Genomic DNA, 21220 nt, shown 5'->3' on the forward strand with positions numbered 1-21220 from the left:
AGGAGGTGGTGGAAGCAGGCACGTTAGCGACATTTAAGAGGCATCTGAATGGTTACATGAATAGGGAGGGGCTAGAGGGATATGGACCGAATGAGGGCAGAAGGTTTGTTTTTTAATTTTAGCTAGGGCATGAAGATTGGCACAGGCCCAGATGGCAGAAGGACCCACTCCTGTGCTGTACTTCTCTTTTGTCCTTTTTGTTCTTTTATACATATTCAGGGCAAGAGAGAAGAGTTTTGTTTGTATTTTTTATTCATTCTTTGGGATGTAGGTTTCATTCTCTGGGCTCACATTTATTACCCAAACCTAGTTGTCCTTGAGAAGGTGGTGTTGAGTTGCCTTCTGGAATCATTGCAGTCCATTTGATGTAACTACATCCACAATACTGTTACAGTGGAAACTCCAGGATTGAAACTTCTCTAATTGAAACTTCAACCCTGGGAAAAAGCCTCTGACTTTTTCTGAAGAAGTGTCTAGACCCGAAACGTCAGCTTTCCTGCTCCTCTGATGCTGCTTGGCCTGCTGTGTTCATCCAGCTCTACACCTTGTTATCTCAGATTCTCCAGCTTCAGCAGTCCCCACTATCTCTGATTATCTAGGCTTTATTTTTAAGTAGTGTTGTTTGATGGATATTTACAAGTCAGAGCACTGGCCTTGCTCTTTCTCAAAAAGTGGGTGTTTTGCATCCACATCACAGGCAGCAAGTTTAATATTTCTTTCAAAAGGTGACACCTCCAATTGTCCATCTAAACAAAGTACTCAATTCTCTGGGATTTGAACCTGCAACACCTTGATTCAAAGATGGCAGTGCTACTACAGCAGAATAAGGCAGAAGTAGTGTTGGGTCGAAAATGGCCATTGTTTTATTTGTTAGAATTGTAGCTTCCAGGAGAAAGTGAAACCTGAGGAGGGATCAATGGATAAGAGGTTCTCCATAGTCTGGCAGGCTGATAGCCAATTAATTTGGTATGAGGCAGTGTTTGTTGTGTTGGTTTCACAACAGTGACAAACTCGGGAGAAGGTAACTTCACAGGATGTTAGTTGGAATAAAAGAGATTAATAGCACTGATACAAGGGACAGAGGTAAGAAAGTTGATTAAGTTGGCGATAATAAGTTGCAAGTAACATTCACATTGCACTCATGTTAGACAATGACCATTTCTAAAAAGAGAGAACTTAACCATCATCCCTTGACATTCATTGGCATTGCCATTGCTGTATTTCCCCATTATCAGCTTCCGGGATGTTACCATCGACCAGAATCTGAACTGGACCAGCCATATAAATGTTGTGGTTGCGAAGACAGGTCAAAGTTTAGGAATTTTGCAGAAAGTGTCTCCAGTGCCTATATTCCGTTTACAAGGCATGAATGTGATACATACTCTCCACTTGACTGCATGAATGCAGCTTCAACAACATTGAAGAGGCTTGACACACTTCAAGAAGAAGTAAAACACTTTATTGGCACTCCACCCACCACCTTTAACGTTCACTTCCTTCACCACTGACACACATCTGTGTACCATTTACAAGGTGTACTGCAACAATTCACCAAGGATCCTTCAACAGCACCTTCCAGACACGTGATTTCTGCATTCTAGAAGTACAAGGGCAGCAGATACATGGAAACACTGCCACCTGTAAGTTCCCTTTCAAACCGCACACCATTCTGGCTTGGAACTAAATTGCCATGGTTCATTGCCACTGGATCAGAATCCTAGAACTCCCTTCCTAACAGGACTGTGAGTGTCCCTATACTCTACGGACCGTAGTAGTTCACCAAGATAGCTCACTCCCACTTTCTTCAGGATAATTAGGGATGGGCAATAATACTGGCCTAGCCAAAAGTACCTCCATCCTCCGAATGAATAAAAAAAGTGTTGTTCGTGTCTCTGCTGTTCCTTGTGCACTTAAATAAAATAATTATTCTTTGTTTCTCTTTCTAACTTTGAATCAATATCACATAATGTAATGTATTCAGGATCTGCAGCTGGTGATCTGCTCCCTGACTCTGCAAAAGGGGTGATGTAATTGAAGTGACTGAAGTATTTGATATCATGCCACGTCTGCTCTGTCCAAAGGCAGGGCCCTCACACATTGCCTGTCTTCTTTTCTTGATAGTAATTTAAATTTTCTTAACCTTAAAATTAGTGTCAGTCTGTTCAGCATGGCACTAGGTAGCAATTGTTCACGCAAAATAGAGTGGTGATCTGGAGCTGTATCTCTCTTAAAATGCATTTGGTGTTAAGGAATGATGGCATGTTCCAAACCTGAATTTGATGGACTGTTATTAGTCAAACATATAAAGGGATATGGATTCAAGGTAGGGGGCTACAATTGTGATGCAGATCAGCCGCTTTCTGATTAGAGAACAGAACAGACTCAAGAAGCTAAATAGCCTATTCCTGTTGCTATAAACACCCCCTACCACTCACAGCGAGGAGAACAATATATTTTTCATATTTTGTTTATGAAAATCTGATGCATTAGACTGCACTAAAATCTTTCAGTATGTAGTAAACATGAGGGGCCTCAGTTATGTGGAGAGATTTGAGAAACTAGGTTTGTTCTCCTTGGAATGCAGCAGGTTAAGGAAGATTTCATAGAGATTTTCAAAAATATGGAGGGCTCTTACAGACTAAATAATGAAATAAATGTTTCCACTACAAGGAGAAAATGGATAAGATTGGTATTCTGTTATATAGTTGATCTGGTGTTGAAAAATGCCACATGGAGAGACTAAAATAATTCAATTATGTTCTTTCAGCTGTAAGTTCTTTTCAATCCCAAGTACTCATAATTATCAAGCTTATCAAGTGACCCAGAAAGCACATTAAGGAAGCTGAGTGCATATTAAGTGCGTGAAAACTGACACCTTCTGCATTGGCTTTCTCGATGGAACGATAAGCAAAATCTAATAAAAGGTGCCGTACAGTCAAAGTGTGTATCTTTGAGGGTTAATAAGTATTGGTTAAAAATACGTCAGTTGGAAGCACGGTAAAGAATGAAAGTGTTCGGTCTCAGCATGGGAACAACTGACATCAACAATCATAAGTTGGTACAGAAGATCTCAAGGACAATGGTGAATCACCATGGTTACGTACAAAGAGTTTTCATGGCTAAAATTCAGTGCAAGTTTTTGTGAATAAATCTTTTGCAGAAGTCACCTTAGCGGTTGCATCATCCACCTGCAGATTTCAAACCCCATTAGTGAGATGAGAGACTAAATTCCAGTCAGTGGAGTACTCCACAGTGATTGCTCAGTTATCTCTATGGCTCTTTGATAAACATTTCAGCATGATGAGCACTTTTTGCTCATGTTACTGTTTAATAAATGCACTGATATTTTCAATGTTATTTTCTACCCCATTTTCTCTTTCACCATTATTCCCTCCTTAGTCTCTTTCCTCTGTGTCTGTTTGTCCTAGGTTCAGGTCCAGCATAAGAGACCTGAACATTAAATCTAAACTGACACTTCAATGTATTGCTGAGGGAGGGCTGCAGTAGAGGAGGTATGGTCTTTCAAATGAGATGTTAAACTTAGAGACTCTTTGGTGAATTACTGTCTCGCAGCATTATTTTAAAGAACATCAGAGGAGTATTCCCAGTATCCATGCCAATACAAATCTTCAAATCACCTACAGTAGATTATCTGATCATTATCTCTTTGTTTTCTTTGTAGGACCTAGGTAGGACTAGCCAACCCTTTTACCTCTTTCCCTCACTTTTAAAGCCATCTGTGCTAATCAAATTTAATTGTTTGGTACTTCAGAGTGAGTCATTTTATAAAGTGCGAAACAACTCAATATATCCAAATGCTGTTTGACAACACAAAGATGTGCAACCTATTCAAGCATGGATTCACCCCCTAGCTTGGACATTGGTTAAATAGCAATTGATTAAATGCAATGCTGTCCTGTCATAGTTCCCAGAAGCTTGAAGTTAAAAGCACAACATGCTGAAAGTGGATGCAAGACAACCAACACCTGAAAGATAAACTTGCTGTGTTGGATTTTTATCTTTACTTAATTCACCCATCAAGTCCCCGTTTGAGAATCCAGTGAGGACATGTGACATGTTTGTCAGAATAGAAGTCAGCTCTGTGGCATGTGCATTGCTTTCCTGTTACCACAACACTCCTGAGGGGGTTAACACTTTAGCAGGTCATTGATCCAGAAGGAAGTTAACGTTGTGTAGTTAAATACAGCTGAGAGCTTTGGTTTGCTAATTAGTTGTTCTGGGAATTAATTTGGCCAAAGGGTTTTTTTAATGCAAGTTATCAGAAACATTTTGTTCTCTATAATTGACTTGTACAAAGGAAGACCCCTTTTCACTATTTAAATGACCCACAAGTCATTTACACTATTTAAATGTACCCTGTGACTTTTTTCATTAGTCAAATGTATATCAAGAAATTTGCACTATTTAAATGTGCTTTGTGTAATTAGCATTATTTAAATATGCTGTATGATGCAGACATTATTTAAATGTATTGCAAGTCACTTGCACTATCTAAATGTACCACATGTCATTTGCACTATTTAAATATACAATGTGCTTAGAACAATGCTACAGCATAATGTGCATCATAGGAGAGGTTTTGCTAGCAGACAGGGTCTCTTATTCAGCAAGCAGAGACTGATGCCTGTTAGACAACATAGTTAACAAGAGATAGTAGGAACTGCAGATGCTGGAGAATCCGAGACAACAAGGTGCAGGGCTGGATGAACACAGCAGGCCAAGCAGCATCATAGGAGCAGAGAGGCTAACAAGACTGTATTTAGTTACCAGTCATGAATTCTCCTTGTAGTCACTCATTATTTAGTCAAAGAACTGGCATGTAAATTTACAGAGGCACCTTGTTTTGTTTTCTGCCTCTTATGTTTATCTCTTGCTGGGACACTAATCCATAGGCACTTATTGTCTTCTCTCACACAAACAAATGGACACTATTTATTTGCAAGCCTTTCTAGCACTTGTCTATTAAAATTCTTGTTCTTGTTTTCAAATCCCTCTGTGATCTTACTCTTCCTATCACTGTGATATCTTTCTTCCTTACAACATTCATGTGTTCCTCCAGTTCAGGTCTCTAGTCCACTCTGTCCATTTATCACTTTCCTATTTCCTTTACCCCACCATTAATGGCCATTTCTTCAGCTGCCTAAAGCCCTAAACTTGAGAGTTGTTTCCCTGTGCCTCTTTGCCTTACCCTCCCCCTTTAAACAAACCGAACAAAGACTGAAATAGCAGGTCTGGCAGCAGCCGTGGAGAGAAAGCAGAGTTAACATTTCAGTTCTAGTGACCCTTCTGCAGACCCTTCTGCACTGTGGAATGCTTTATCACTTTAAAGACTGTACAGTAATGCCAGATATTCTTGATATTATGCCATGAAAACATTCATGTTGATCCTTGCACAGTCTTCACCCAGTGACCATATCCTTTAGCAGGAGTCAACAGTAGCCACTAGGGAGTGGAACCTTTGAGTTTTCTTTCCCTTTTGCTTGAATCCAGATTGAGGCCAGTTTTGGGGATTCATAACTGTGCCGAGATCAGCTAATTCGGTGCAGATTAGCACATGCATTTTTAAGAACTCTTTCAAGAGCAGTGAACATGATACCGTGCAGCCAGCAAGCTCTTAATAATGATTTACTTCTGTCCTTCTGTTGGCTATGATAGCAGGAGTGTCAGCTGCTGGGGAATGTGAACGTTGTTTGTGTATTAGACCATGGGGAGCAACATCACAACCAAACCTCTTATCTTTCTCTTAGAATGTCAGTATTTTCAGTTTATTGCCTATCCACAGTTGCTAAGCAAGAGTGTTGTTTCAAGCTGAGTGGATTCAAACGTGGCATCACACGTCAGCCAGACCTTTAGGGTCATTAAATTCCTTTTCATGGATAATGAGCTAGCTTTTTAAAAATGTTTTGTCGTTATCTTTTTTTCTGGCAGCTGTCTGTAAAATGTCAGGATCTGAACTCACGCCCACCAGGGACCCCTGCCATATCCAGCATAGTCCCACACTCTGTTAAAGATATCCTGAGCTGCTATCCAAATGCACTTGCAACAGGCATCATTGCACAGTGATCAAATGTGAGAATCTGGACCAGTGCTCTCCTTCCTATTGTATTTCCTCTTAATCCATGCCTTCAGCGCTGCCAAGTATATGGGGCTCTACTATCCAACCAAAGGCCATTTTAACATTCCAGTCTCATCATTGGTCAAAATATACTGCAAACAACTAGTTTATAAACACAATGCTCATAACATAAATGGTTAACGCAAAACTTATTAAGCAAAACTGATCAATGAAAAATATTTGAACCTTTGGGGTTACAACATGCGTCACCCTTACTAAATTTTCAAACCCAACCTAGCTATTTCACCTTTTGTAGTAGCTGCTTGAAAATGTTTACTCGTTCAGTGTACACTTTTCCTTTTTAAAAGAATTTTTTTTTTCCCTGATTTGCAGCAGTTCTTAATGTCAAGAGCAAAGACACAGCCTTCAGAGGGCAGGCAATATTGAAATACAAAGGGTCACTCGACCTGAAACATTAACCCTGATTTCTCTCCACAGATGCTGCCAGATCTGTTGAGCTTTTCCTGCAATTTCTGTTTTTGTTTGTGTTTGAAATTCAATGTGTTGGCCAAATTCATCACCAAAAGTAAAGAAAGACTTCAAGGTGTCCCAAAGTGCATTACAGTCAATGATGTATTAAGTCCTGCCAGTTTCATAACATAGGAAATGTGATGCCCATTATAGCATTGTGAAAATAAAAGCAAAACACTGCAGATGCTGGAGATCAGAAATAAAAACAGAAAGTGCTGGAGAAACTGAGCAGGTGTCTGCAGTGTCTGTGGTGAGATAAACAGAGTTAACATTTCAAGGCCAATGGATCTTCTTCAGAACTGAAGAAAAATGGAAAAGTCATGAGGACCAAGTGGAACTGAGCATCTCTGGAGAAAGAAACTGAATTTATGTTTCAAGTCTTGGTGTAGAAGAGAAGGATTCACATTTTTGGAACTTCTTCTGGTATAGAAGTGACCCATATAAAAAGGACAGATTGCACCTGAATTGGAAGGGGACTAATATACTGACAGGGAGATTTCCGAGAGCTGTTTGGGAGGATTTAAACTAGTGAAGGAGGGTGAGAGGGACACAGGGAGATAATGCGAAAAGAGATCAGTATGAGAATGGGGCAGTTAGGAAAAAGAACGCGTCAATCAGTCAGGGCAGTTAGGAACAAAGCAGAGAGTGAGGTAGGACTGATAAACTGCATTTATTTCAATGCAAGAGGCCTGACAGGTAAGGCAGTTGAACTCAGGGCATGGTTGGGAACATGGGACTGGAATATCATAGCGATTACAGAGACATGGCTCAGGGATGGACAGGACTGGCATCTTAATGCTCCAGGGTATAGATGCTATAAGAAGGATAGAAAGGGGGACAAGAGAGGAGGGGGAATGGTGTTTTTGATTAGGGATAACATTAAAGCTGTACTTAGGATATTCCTGGGGATACGTGCAGGGAAGTTATTGGGTGGAACTGAGAAATCAGAAAGGATGATCACCTTGTTGGGATTGTACTGTAGACGCCCCAAGAGTTCGTGAGAAATTGAGAATCAAATTTGTCAGGAATTCTCAGTTATCTATAAGAATAATAGTGTGGGGATTTTAACTTTCCAAACATAGACTGGGACTGCCATAGTGTTAAGATCTTGGATGGAAAGGAATTTGTTAAGTGTATACAAGAAAATTTTCTGATTCAGTATGTGGATGTACCTCCTAGAGAAGGAGCAAAACTTGACCTACTCTTGGGAAATAAGGCAGGGCAGGTGACTGAGGTGTCAGTGAGAGAGTACTTTGGGGCCAATGACCATAATTCTGTTAATTTCAAAATAGTGATGGAAAAGGAGAGGCCGGATCTAAAAGTTAAAGTTCTAAATTGGAGGAAGGCCAATTTTGACGGTATTAGGCTAGAACTTTCAAAAGTTGATTGGGGGCAGATGTTTGCAGGTAAAGGGACAGCTGGAAAATAGGAAGCCTTCAAAAATGAGATAACCAGAGTCCAGAGAGAGTATGTTCCTGTTAGGGTGAAGGGCAAGGCTGGTAGGTGTAGGGAATACTGGATGACTAGAGAAATTGAGGTTTTGGTCAAGAAAAAGAAGGAAGCATATGTCAGGTGCAAACAGCAGGGATCAAGCAAATCCATAGAAGGCTATAAAAGCAGTAGAAGTATACTTAAGAGGGAAATCAGGAGGGTAAAAACGTGACACAAGATAGCTTTGGCAAGTAGGGTTAAGGAGAATCCAAAGGGATTCTACAAATACATTAAGGACAGAAGGGTAACTAGGGAGAGAATAGGCCCCCTTAAAGATCAGCGGGGCTTCCTGTGTGTGGAACCACAGGAGATGGGGGAGATACTTAATGAGTATTTTGCATCAGTGTTTACTGTGGAGAAGGATATGGAACCTCGGAAACTTGGAGAAATAAATAGCGACATCTTGAATAATGTCCATATCACAGAGGAGGAGGTGCTGGATGTTGTAAAACGCATTAAGGTGGATAAATCCCTGGGACCTGATCAGGTGTACCCTAAACCTGTGTTGGAAGATATGGAAGTGATTGCTGGGTCCCTTGCTGAGATATTGGTATCATAAATAGCCACAGGTGAGGTGCCGGAAGACTGGAGATCGGCTAACGTGGTACCACTATTTAAAAAAGCCTGAGATTGGTGATGGACAAGTTGTTGGAGGGGATCCTGAGGGATAGGGATTACATGTATTTGGAAAGGCAAGGACTGATTAGGAATAGTCAACATGGCTTTGTGCGTGGGAAATCATGTCTCACTAATATAATTGAGTTTTTAGAAGCAGTAACGATGAGGAGTGATGAGGGCAGAGCAGCGGACATGATCTATATGGACTTCATTAAGGCATTCGACAAGGTTCCACATGGTGCCACAAGGATTGGTGCTGAGTCCACTGCTTTTTGTCATTTATATAAATGATTTGGATGTGAAAATAGGAGGTATGGTTAGTAATTTTTCAGATGACACCAAAATTGGTGGTGTAGTGGACAGAGAAGAAGTTTACTTCAGAGTACAATGGGACCTTGATCAGATGGGCCACAGAGTGGCAGATAATGTTTCATTTGCATAAATGTGAGGTGCTGCATTTTAGAGAGGCAAATCAAGGCAGGACTTATATCATTAATGGTAACGTCCTGAGGACTGTTGCTGAGCAAAGAGACCTTGGAGTTCAGGTTCATTGTTCCTTGAAAGTGGAGTCACAGGTAGATAGGCATGAAGAAGGCATTGGAATGCTTGCCTTTATTGGTCATTGCGTTGAGTATAGGAGTTGGGAGGTCATGCTACAGCTATACAGCACATTGGACGCATCACTTTTGGAGTATTGCTTGCAATTCTGGTGTCCCTGCTAAAGGAAGGATGTTGTGAACTTGAAAGGGTTCAGAAAAGATTTATGAGGATGTTGCCAAGGTTGAAGGGTTTGAGCTACAGGGAGAGGCTGAATAGACTGGGGCTATTTCCCCTTCAGTGTCAGAGGCTGAGGGGTGACATTGTAGAAGTTTATAAAATCATGAGAAGCATAGATAGGGTGAATAGCCAAGGTCTTTTCCCCAAGGTAGAGGAGTCCAAAACTAGAGGGCATAGGTTTAAGGTGAGAGAGGAAAGATTCAAAAGGGACCCAAGGGGCAACATTTTCACGCAGAGGGTGGTGCGTGTATGGAATGAGCTGCCAGAGGAAATGGTGGAGGCTGATACAATTACAATATTTAAAAGGCATCTGGATGGGTAAAGGAAATGTTTAGAGGGACATGGGCCTAGATTAATTTAGGATATCTGGACAGCATGGATGAGTTGGACCGAAGGACCTGCTTCCATGCTGTACAGCTCTGTGAGGGTAAGTCCGATATGACTTCTTCACAGCGGGGCTGGAAAATGGCAGACAAAGGCTGTCTTTGTCTATAGCATAAAAGCCACTATTTTCCACTCCCTTTCAACTCGAAAGAACAGTCATATCAGACTTGAAATATTAACTCTGCTTCTCTCTCCACAGGTGCTGCGAGACCGACTGAATTTCTCCAGTACTTTCCTGCCTTGAATTCAAACTTGCGGCAGCCATAGCATTTTCCTCTTATCTGTGTAAATAAAGATGAACTGAGTAAAAACAAAGCAATGATAAACAAGACACAGGCAATGCATGGTGTTAGGGTTAAGAGGCAGAAATACCAAAATAGAAGACAAAGTTAACAGTCTAAAGTTGTTGCACTCAATGTTGAGCCATGAAGACTGTAGAGTGCTGACATGGAGTGGGAGCTGCTTTTCCTCTAGCTTGTGTTGGCCTTCACTGGAGCATTGCAATAGGCCTAGGATGGTAGCTAGTATGAGAGTAGAATGGTGTATTAAAATGGCAAGCAACTGGAAGGTCGGAGTCATGCTTGTGGATTGAGTGAAAGTCAATATAGAAAAAGGGAAGGTCTGCAAAATGGTCACCCTGTTGGTGTTTGGTCTTTCCAATGTAGAGAAGACCACATTGTAAGCAGCAATGCAATAGACAATAGATTGAACGAAGGACAAGGTAATCACTGCTTCACCTGGAATATGTGTCAGGGGCCTCGGACAGAGAGAAAGAGGAGGTACAGCAGCAAGTATTGTGCAATCTGTGATTGTGTTGGAAGGTGCCATGATGTTGACACGTTGTGGAAAATCATGGGGTGTGGGGATGATAGAGGAATGGACCAGATGTCATGGAGGGTACAGTCCCTCGGGGATGATAATAGGGGCATGGGAGAGTAAGATATGTTTAGTGGGTGGCATCATGCTGGTGGTAGTGGAAATGGTGCAGGATAATCCTTTGAATGTGGAGGCCATTGAGGTGGGAAATGAGGATGAGGGGAATCCAATCAGGATTCAGGCAGGAGAAGGCATAAAGGCAGATCGTGGGAAATGGGTCAGATACAATTGAGGGCTCTGTCAGCCACTGTTCCTCCATTGAGGTAAAAGAAAGACATGTCAGAAGCACCATTGTGGAATATTAACTTGATAATCTGATGTTAGGCATTGATCAGTGTTTAAATATGACCAGGGCACCAGGAAAATTCCTGTACCCCTTTTCAAATTTATGTCTTATGAAATTTTATTTAACATCACGCCCAAAAGACACATCTTCTGACAGTGCTGCATTCCATCAGTACAGTATTAGAGTTTCAGGCTAGATTTGGCATGTAGACCTCTGTCATAGGATATATACCTATAACCCTTCTGTTTCACACATGAGAGAGTTGTCAGCTAAACCACTGCAGACACTGAAGCTTTTGAGATGCCATGACTGATCTGTACTCGATTTGATTTGCTCATTATTGATCCATATCCCTTGATACCGTACCTCATAATAAATTCAAAGAATTGTCAGGGAGCCAAGAGTCCCTACAGTTAAAGACATTTAAAAGGCAGGACAGTCATTTCAAGATCTTCTGTAGCCGTGATGTGTGTTTTGTTTTGTTTCATTTTCTGACTGTGAAATACTTAACAGGATTCTGACGTTAATTTTGTGTCCCCCCTTACACCCACCCTGTACATATATGTGGTGTTCCTTTTGCCTAGACCTGGTGAACCATTTCTGTGAGCAGGTCCTCAGTTTCTTGCTTTGTCCCTACTTTCCCACTGTAGCCCCGTCCTCCCCTGCTGTTGACTCCGTACCCTTGCAGCGCACGGGCAGCCAGAACACCGCGACCTACCAGAGACCCAGCTATGCCACTGGCCCGGCGGCCAATTATGGAGACCCTTACCGGACACTGCAATACTGTCCCTCGGTGGAATCACCATACAGCAAGTCTGGACCAGCCATGCCACCTGAAGGTACCTTGGCAAGGTCACCTTCCATCGACAGCATTCAGAAGGACCCCAGGTGAGTGGCAGTTTCTTTCAAGTTGTTCTAATTCCTAGCAGAATGCTGTTAAGAAGTTCAGCTTTGATGTCACAGAGAAAGATTAACTCTTTGTTCCTTCCACCACTAGTGCACTGTGGCAGAGGTGCATCTACAAGCTGTACTGCAGCAACTGACTAAGGCTCCTTCAATATCAACTTCCAAACCTACAACGTTTACCACCCAGAAAAACAAGGACACTGCCAATTCCCCCTTACCCTCCAAGTCACACATCATCCTGACTTCGAACTAGATTTCTATTTCTTCCTTGTCACTATATCCAAATCCAGGACACCTCCCCCCACCAACAGCACCGTGGATGTCCCTGTATCACATAGACTGCAACAGTTCAAGAAAGCAGCTCACCAACTTCTCAAGAGTAATAGAACATAGAACGAGGAGCAGGAGTAGGCAATTCAGCCCCTGTAGCCTGCTCCACCATTTAATAGGATCGTGGTTGATCTAACCTTGACCTCAACTCCACTTTCCTGCCCGCTCCCCATCAGCCTTGAATTGCAGATGGGCAATAAAAGCTAGTAATGCTTAAATTTCATAAATGAATGCAAATATTCATTTATGATTTTGCTTCCCTCACCCATTTCAAAACCTTTTTATCTTTATCACATATCTTGGAATCTTGTCATCCCTATCGTAGCTTTTTTATAACAGCCATTCCTCAGCATGTCACTTGGAGGTGCACTTGTGCAGTACAGGGTATTTTTTTCAGTCGTTGTTCTCTCTGAAGGAGGCTTACAGCTTAGTCTCCTCCTTGCTACCCAGATACAATGACTTCCAGCTCCAGGAGCACCTTGGACACTATTTTGCTCCAACATGTTATGATTAGTGCACTGTCCTCCTTGGACTGCATAGTCCAAGATGATGTAGAGAATGACCAATTGCAGGACCATCTTAAAAGTCCCTCGATTATTAGGTGACTCGCAATGTACTGCACTAAATTGACGACCAGCTTTCTGGTCTTCTCGCATTCTTGGTTGACAAATTGCACACCAGAAATTCCATATGCAAAGGGAGCTGCTACAAATTCTTTCACTGCATAACCTTATTTCAAATGAGGGTGTCCTACTGTGATACTGTTACTGGGTCATCTCTGAAGCAGTTCTTTTCGTTTTTTAAACAAAAATTAATCTTTCTCTGTCTTTGCTCACCGTAACTGGCAAGTGCTGAAACTGTTTGGTTTCTGATCTGAGTTCAAGATTTATCAGTGAATGTCTATTTATTCAGAAGCATTAAGTGTATTATTTAAACTGTTCTGATAATGTACTGATATCTTTGGAGCTTCCACACAAAGGGTAAAGCTTCCACTTCAAAATATTTTTCTTGTCTCTTAGTTTTGGCTCAGAACTCAGTGCTGTCACTTTCCATCAAGTCAAATGCCTGTGAAAAGGCTTTGAAATAGATGTGCATAGACTACATATTTGCATGATGTTCAGAAAAGTTCCGAACTACTCTTCAATTCCTGTTAAGTTTCTGTCTCCATGCACGCAATGTTCTCCTTGGGTTTTGCTTCAAGTTGCTCATTACTTTCAAAGGGACAAACATTATTACAGTGACACATTGTCTGGATTCATCAACAAGAACCACTTTTGTTTCAGGTTGGTTCACTCACATTTCTTATGATAAGTAGTTGAAGATATTCAATTCCTGTCGTGATGTGTTTAACAGTGGAGAAAAGGGGGTCATCATTTGAGGGAGGTGGGAAGGGGTCAAATTATGAAATATTGCAAGGATTCTCTGGAGGTAAGTGGGCAAAGGCAGCTTCAGTCTTAACCAGGATTTGTATTTGCCCTGCTTAGCTAATGCCTTACAAAGAAGAAGTCTTTAGTTTTGATAATAGGGCGTATGCCAACACAGTTCACTGTGCTTTGTAGTTGAGATGAATTCCTGTTTTTGTGAAAATGATTTTATTTTCAATTCGGGGTAGCAGGAAAAAATCTTGTCACATCAGTTTTGGAGGTTTTTTTTAATCATTTGATGTTCTCCATGCAATGCAAGAGTTCAAAGCTATCAGGGAGAAAAATCAAATGAATAGAGCAGTATGTTGTGAAATACTGCATTCTTTTGTATCTGTTTGACTACAATACTTGAATATGTTAAAGACTTCCAAATAAATCCCTCTAGCTCTTTTTAACATTTCTTGACTGCACTGAGCTCCACTGTCTTTTGCTTTCGTATCTATAGTTTTATTTTGAATCCTCAAACTTCCCATGAAAAATTAGAATTTCCTTTTAATTTGATATTAAAATTCAGCAGATATTCCCTCAGCATTGGTGAAGTTTCAGGTCAGGGGGTTTGTGGCAGTTCAGCAGTCATTTTTAATGATGCAATTCAAAATCCTTGGGAGCTAACTGTGTCACATTGTGGTGAGCACAATAGGTGCAACCTTTCTAAGGGTTGCCAACCCTCCAGGATTACCCTGGAGTCTTCCAGAGTTATTTATTAATCTCCTGGATATTGCTGCAAACCCAGAAGGAAAATCATTGTTGCAGTAAAAAGAAAACTCTGCGTTTCTTTCATTCTTGTTGAACATGTCTACTTATTATTTATAACTATATTCAAACTTGTTAAAAGAAAAGACAGTTTGAATGGTTGGTGTAGTTGAAGGCTAAAGGTCATGTAACAAAGCTTCCACAAATGCATCCAACCCAAGTTGGCAAGCCCAATTTCTGCTTTTATTTATCCTTTCACAGGAAGTGGATGTTGCTGACAAGGCTGCCATCTACTGCCCTTCTATAATTTCCTAACTTTTGAGGAACCATTTTAGTCACTGAAGGCTGTCTAATCAAGAGTATACTGAGGTGCCGTTGGCTAGGAGGTTTCAGGGTTTTGATCCAGTAATAATGAAAACTCAGTGAGTTATTTCCAAGTAATGGCTTATGACTTGGAAAGGAACTTGTAGGCAGTGCTGTCTCATCCATCTTCTGCTCTTGTTCTTCTAGGCAGTGAAGAACATGAGTTCAGAAAGTGTATTGCTGTAGATGTTGCACACTGCTGCCAATGTAGGCCTGTGATGGAGGGAGTAAATGCTTAAGGCAGCAGATGGAGTGCCAATCAAGCTGCTTACTTTGTCGTGGATGACACTGAATGTTTTGTGTGGTTTGGTGCTGGGCTCAGGAAATAACTGCACAGAGGCCGGCATCCTGTTATCAAGTGTCCCTTTATTTACATGTGCACAGGACATGAGCTCTGACCAGTCAGGTCAAAACCAGTCCCTAAACTGAGGAGATCTTCTGAATCTCCTGTTTAAACCTGTCAGATAGGGCTCCCTGATTGGCCCAGGTTAACAATTCCAAGCAAAGATCTTATTATCAATGAGATCCACTTGGCCCTGGTTCCAGTCACTAGAGCTCGTTAATGTACTTTAGCGAAGGGAACATACTGTCCTTTCCTCTTCTAGCCTACATGTGACTTCAGACTCATAACTCCCCTCAGAAATGGCCCAACCTTCAGAACTGAAGAAGAGTCACATTGGACTCGAAACGTTAATTCTGCGTCTCTCTCCACAGATGCTGACAGACTTGCTGAGCTTCTCCAACACTTCCTGTTTCCATTTCAGGGTTACAGCATCTGCAGTATTTTGCTTTTACTCAGTTATATCTAACGACTATGTAAACAATAATAAGGGTAAAATTGAATAGATCTCTAACATAAATAGGCAGTGAACAAAGGCACACTCTGCCCAGTCAACTCTGCGCAGTCCTCCTCACTAATATAGGTTTATGCCAAATCTGGGAGAGCTGTTCCACAGACCAGTCAAGCAATAGCCTAACATCCAGACCCACAGATCATATATCTTTTAGTCAAAATCCTGAATTCCTCATTTGCCATTCCTAAGTATGTCTGTCCACTGGTAGGACTGATCCACCCAATCTGATGGTGGTATATGTTGAGTAAGTCAACATTGGAGTCCTCAATATCAAACCTGGATTCCATTATCTTTAGGGCAGCAGGTCAAGCATGTCGTAGCAGAATACTGAATAGTAGCAGTGTGTAACATCTACAAAATGCAGAAAAACACCAAAACTCCTGGACAAAACCTTCTCAATCCACAATCACTACCATCTCGACAAACAAGGGTAGCAGATACCTGGGAATACCATTGCCTGCAAATTCAAAGCTACTCACCATCGTGACATGGAAATATATCATCAATCCTTCACTATTGTTGAGTCAAAATCCTGGAGCTCCCTGCAGCGTTGTGAATCTACCTGCACAAAATGAACTGCAGATGTTCAAAAAGACAACTCACTTTCTCAAAGGCAACTGGGCAATAAGAATTGGCCCAGCAATGCCTACATCCCTAGTGTAAATCGAAAAAAAAAGACACTGATATAGCAAAGACTGTAGCCCATCACAATGTCGTGGCTGCAAATGTTGAAAATCTGTGCTCCAGAATTACAATACCACTAGCAAATCTGTTTTGGTACAAATACAGCCCTGGCATCTACTCAAAAAAGTCAAAATTTGCCATGGTGAGTTCTGTCTCCAAAAAGCTGGACAAATTCATCTGGCCGATTTCTGCTCTAATAGTCTCCTCTGTATGATTCATGACAATGCTGTGCCAAATGGCATCAAATAGTTTTTAAGTCACCAATAATTTGCTCGTTGCTACTGTGTTTGGGCTTGGCTCCAGATTTTATTACAGCCTTGGTCCAAATGAGGTCAAAAGAGCTGAAAGGCACAACTAAGGTAAAAGCAATTGCCCTAGACTTAAGACAGCATTTAACCTAATGTAGCTCAGTAAATTTCAAATTGGTGGGATTCAGGACGAAAATGTCCCACAGGCTGTAAACAAAGTTAGCACAAAGGAAGATGTTCATGATTGTTGGAAGCCAGTTATTTCACTCCACAGAACTACACTGTTGGAGTTCCTGAGGACAGCATCCTAGGCCCGGTCAAATCCAACTGTTTAATCAATGGCATTTCCTTTTTTCAAAGGACTGTAGTAGGGGAATTTGCCAAATTTTGCACAGTCTTCAGTTCCACACACAGCCTTTCAGTTATGAAATAGTCCATGTCCACTAGCAGCAAAACCTAGATGACATTCAGGATTGAGCTGCAGTCACCACTGACTAGAAACTTACCTGAATCAATCACGTAAATACTGTGGCAGCAAGAGCAGGTCACGGACTGGATGCTCTGTGGCATGTGGCTCACGCCCTTGTTCCTCAGAGCCTGTCCACCATCTACAAGGCATTCATCAGACTCAATGTGATATAATGCTCTCCAGTTGTCTGAATGAGACCAGCTTCAATGCTACTCAAGAAGCTTTAAGCCATTCAGTATAAAACAGCCCACTTGATTGGCCTTTCATCCACACCTTAAGCATTCACACCACTGCCAGTGCTCAATGGCTACAGTGTGTACCATCTATAAAATGTACTGCTATAACTCAGCAAGGTTTCTTCGAAATTACTTCCCAAGCCTGCAAACTCTATAGCCTAGAAAGTCGAGGGTAGAAGACACATGGAGACAGTTTCTTTCCAAGCCACATATATCCTGACTTGGAAGCAAATCACAGTTCCTTCATCGTCACTATTTACAACTTTGGAAGTCCCGATCTAACGGCACATTGGAAATATTTTAACTACATGGACTGCAGTAGTTCAAGAAGGCAGCTTCAACCAACTTTTCAAGGACAGTTAAGAATGGGAAATAAATGCTGAAGTAAAAGCAAAGTGATAGAGAAACTCCACAGGTCTGGCAACATCTAAGATATCTCACCTTCCCTGCCATTTGCAACTTTTTGTTCTTGATTCAGAGCATCCTCACAATCTGTTTTACTCGTTCCTCCACCAGCCTCCACCCCCGTCTACAGTGTAAACAAAACACCATTTTTCAACCCCTTTCAGTTTTATCAACCATATCAGATTTAAAATGTTAACTGTTTTCTCCACAGAGACAACCAAATCTGTGGAGATTCTCCAGCACTTTCTATTTTTATTTCAGATTTCCAATGTCCACGTTATTTTGCTTTTATTTGAGACAATAAATGCTGGTCTTGCCTACAATGCTCAGATTCCTTAAACATTTTGTTTTCAAAATGCCATGCAATATCCTTGTTTGGAGGCTTATTGTTGCCCTTCACATATGAGACCGATGAGTCTCACATTGGTGGTTGGGAAGCCATTGGAGAGAATTTTTTAGGATAGGATTTACATGCATTTGTAAAAGCATGGCCTAATTAGGAACAGTCAGCATGGCTTTGTTAGTGGCAGGTCATGTCTTACTAACTTGTTTGAATTTTTCAACAAGGTGACAAAGGTGATTCATGAGGGTATAGCAGTGGATGTTGTTTACATAGATTTAGTAAGGCTTTCGACAAGGTCCATCATGGTAGGCTCATCCAGAAGATTAAGATGCATGCGATCCATGGTGACTTGGCCACGTGGATTCAGAATTGGCTTGGCTGTAGAAGGCAGACAGTAGTGATGGAAGGTTGTTTTTCAGGCTGGAGGTCCATGACTAATGGTGTTCCACAGGGATCCCTACTGGGACCTCTACTGTTTGTGATTTATAAAATGACTTGAATGAAAATGTAGATGGATGGGTTAGTAAGTTTGCAGATGATACAAAGATCGGTAGAGTTGTGAATAATGTACAAGGTTGTCAAAGGATACATCAGGATATAGATCAGTTGCAGATATGGGCTGAGAAATGGCAGATGGGGTTTAATCCGGGTAAGTGTGAGGTGCTGCACTTTGGGAAATCAAATGTTAAGGAAAAATATACAGTTAATGGCAGGACACTGAACAGCTTTGATGTACAGAGGGATCTTGGGGTTCAAGTCCACAGCTCCCTGAAAGTGGCCACTCAAGTAGATAGGGTGGTAAAGAAGCTGTATGGCATGCTTGCCTTTATTGGTCATGGAATTGAGTAAAAGAGTCAGGATGTCATGTAGCAGCCTTATAAGACTTTGGTTAGGCCACACTTAGAATATTGCATTCAATTCTGGTTGCCACATTACAAGAAGGATGTGGAGGCTTTGGGGAGGGTGCACAAGAGGTTTACCAGGATGCTGCCTGAATCGGAGGGTATGAGCTGTAAGGAGAGGCTAATAAAACTTGAGTTGTTTTCTCTGGAGCAGCGGAGGCTGAGGGGAAACTTGATAGAAGTCTATAAAATTATGAGATGCATAGATAGGGTTGACAATCAGAATCTTGTTCCCAGAGTTGAAATGTCTAAAACTAAAGGGCATGCGTTTAAGGCGAGAAAGGGAAAGTTCAAAGGAGATGTGAAGGGCAAGTTTTTTAGACAGAGAGTGGTTGGAATCTGGAACACACTGCCAGGGGTGGTGGTGGAGGCAGATATGTTAGGGGCATTTAAGGGACCTTTAGATGAGCACATGAATATGCAAGGAACAGAGGGATATGGACCAAGGGTCGGCAGAAAAGATTGGTTTAATTTAGGTCAAGTTCGGCATAACATTGTGGGCTAAAGGGCCGGTTCCTATGCTGTACTGTTCTATGTTTAATGTTTAGTTTGTTGGATCAGAATCCTGAAACTCCTTACTTCATAGTGTTGGCTCATAATGTCCTGAATGCAGTAGCATATATTGTCATTACAGCAGCAGGTTTTAACATGTGATCTTTGGGTTTTCAATGTACATGGACAAACACGTCTCACCTGAATTCTCATATAATCGTACCCATGCACTCCCACCTCATTTATTTTCCACTATTACATTGTTCAAATTCTTGTAAATAATGCATTTCCTGTTTGAAAAATGCCTCTTGTCACAATTTGTCACAACAGTTTTCTGCCAGAATTTGTTGTCGTAAATCCTGTGCCATGACAACCCATTCCGTTTTAATATGTAAACTGCCAAATGTAATTTTGTACCCTGCCCATGTTGTGGCTCTGGTATACATTTCTTAAACGTTCCTGTTGCTATAACTATGGGTTGCAGTCTGCTTAATGTACATTAGATGAAAGCAACATGCTATATTCCTAGATATACAAGGTGTAGAGCTGGATGAACACAGCAGGCCAAGCAGCATCAGAGGAGCAGGAAGGCTGACGTTTCGGGCCTAGACCCTTCTTCAGAAATGGGGGCTTGGCCTGCTGTGTTCATCCAGCTCTACACCTTGTATATCTCAGATTATCCAGCATCTGCAGTTCCTACTATCTCTAATGCTATATTCCTACTTTGTTTGACTCCTTTCTAGAATATGGTGATTCTGACTCATGGTTTCACTGATATAGAAGAAAGACTTGCCTTTATATACTGCATTTTATGACCTTGAGATCTGAAAGTTGTTTTAGCCAATGAATTACATTGCAGTTACTTGCTGTTGTACAACACATAATGCTAATCTGCACACAAATGGCAGGGAGGTAAATTGACCAGGTGTTGTTTGCTTTTAGTTGGTTGAGGGTTAAATATGTTCCAGAACTCCCTTCTTTTTCTTTAGAGTATCCTAAGATTTTTTTAGCATATGAGGGGGACAATCTTTTCTTTCTTTTAATGTCTTATCCAAAAGACAGTACTTCTGAAAGTACATCTGTCCGTCAGTGCTATATTAGAAGTGGCAGCCTAGATTATGAGCCCGAGACTCTAGAGTAGCCCTTGGACCCATCGATTTCTGCTTTGAGTTATGTATGCAATAGCTCTCTCAGTGAAACAGATGAACCACATTCACCAACAGCGTGCATTACAAAGTGAATACCCGTGATCATCCTGAACTGATGCTTTGAAGTGATTGTTCCATGCTTCAAGCATTTGAGAAATATACATTTCCCACATTCGTGCAAACATACATTTGTTATGTACAAAGTACTGCGTCAAGTTATCAATGAATATTAGAGCACTAACAGTTAATACCCTGCAGAATTCTGCTTGAGAAATACTGAACAAGGCTGATTGGTTTTATAACTTGTCAGCTGACACTGTGATACTGAAACAAGTACAGATAGTAACTGGAGTATTAAATGCTGATCTTTCAACAGTTTAATGAGGCCCATCTGTTCGGACATCCTGCATTAACTGGACAGTTCTATTATAGCTAACAGTTAATTAGACTTTAGTGATTTGACTGACTGGACAGTGCAATATTTAATCTATTTTTCTGGTCATGGACGATAACATTAAAGCTATTGGATTTTTTCTTTATATTCTTTAATTAAGCACTTTAATTTAACAAGCTGGTTGGAGTTTCTGTTTAACAGCAATATTCTGATCTCTGTCTTTAATTCTTCCTTTTGTGTTATTATGGAATATATTGATCTTTTCTGCAGACACCCCTCTATATTTTGAC

At 41.1% G+C, this 21220-nt stretch overlaps 1 protein-coding gene across 2 annotated transcripts in view; it reads left to right on the forward strand.

Annotated features, from left to right (window-relative positions):
• Window positions 1-21220, forward strand: part of ctnnd2a (catenin (cadherin-associated protein), delta 2a) — a 459985-nt gene that overhangs the window by 192859 nt on the left and 245906 nt on the right. For both annotated transcript variants that reach the window (XM_048615969.1, XM_048615976.1), the window contains exon 9: window positions 11690-11927. In XM_048615969.1, the coding sequence (XP_048471926.1) occupies window positions 11690-11927 (238 nt within the window). The remainder of the gene's footprint in view (window positions 1-11689; window positions 11928-21220) is intronic.

This window comes from Rhincodon typus, chromosome 2 (assembly GCF_021869965.1).
Source record: "Rhincodon typus isolate 14 chromosome 2, sRhiTyp1.1, whole genome shotgun sequence".
NCBI classification, from domain to species: Eukaryota; Metazoa; Chordata; class Chondrichthyes; order Orectolobiformes; family Rhincodontidae; genus Rhincodon; species Rhincodon typus.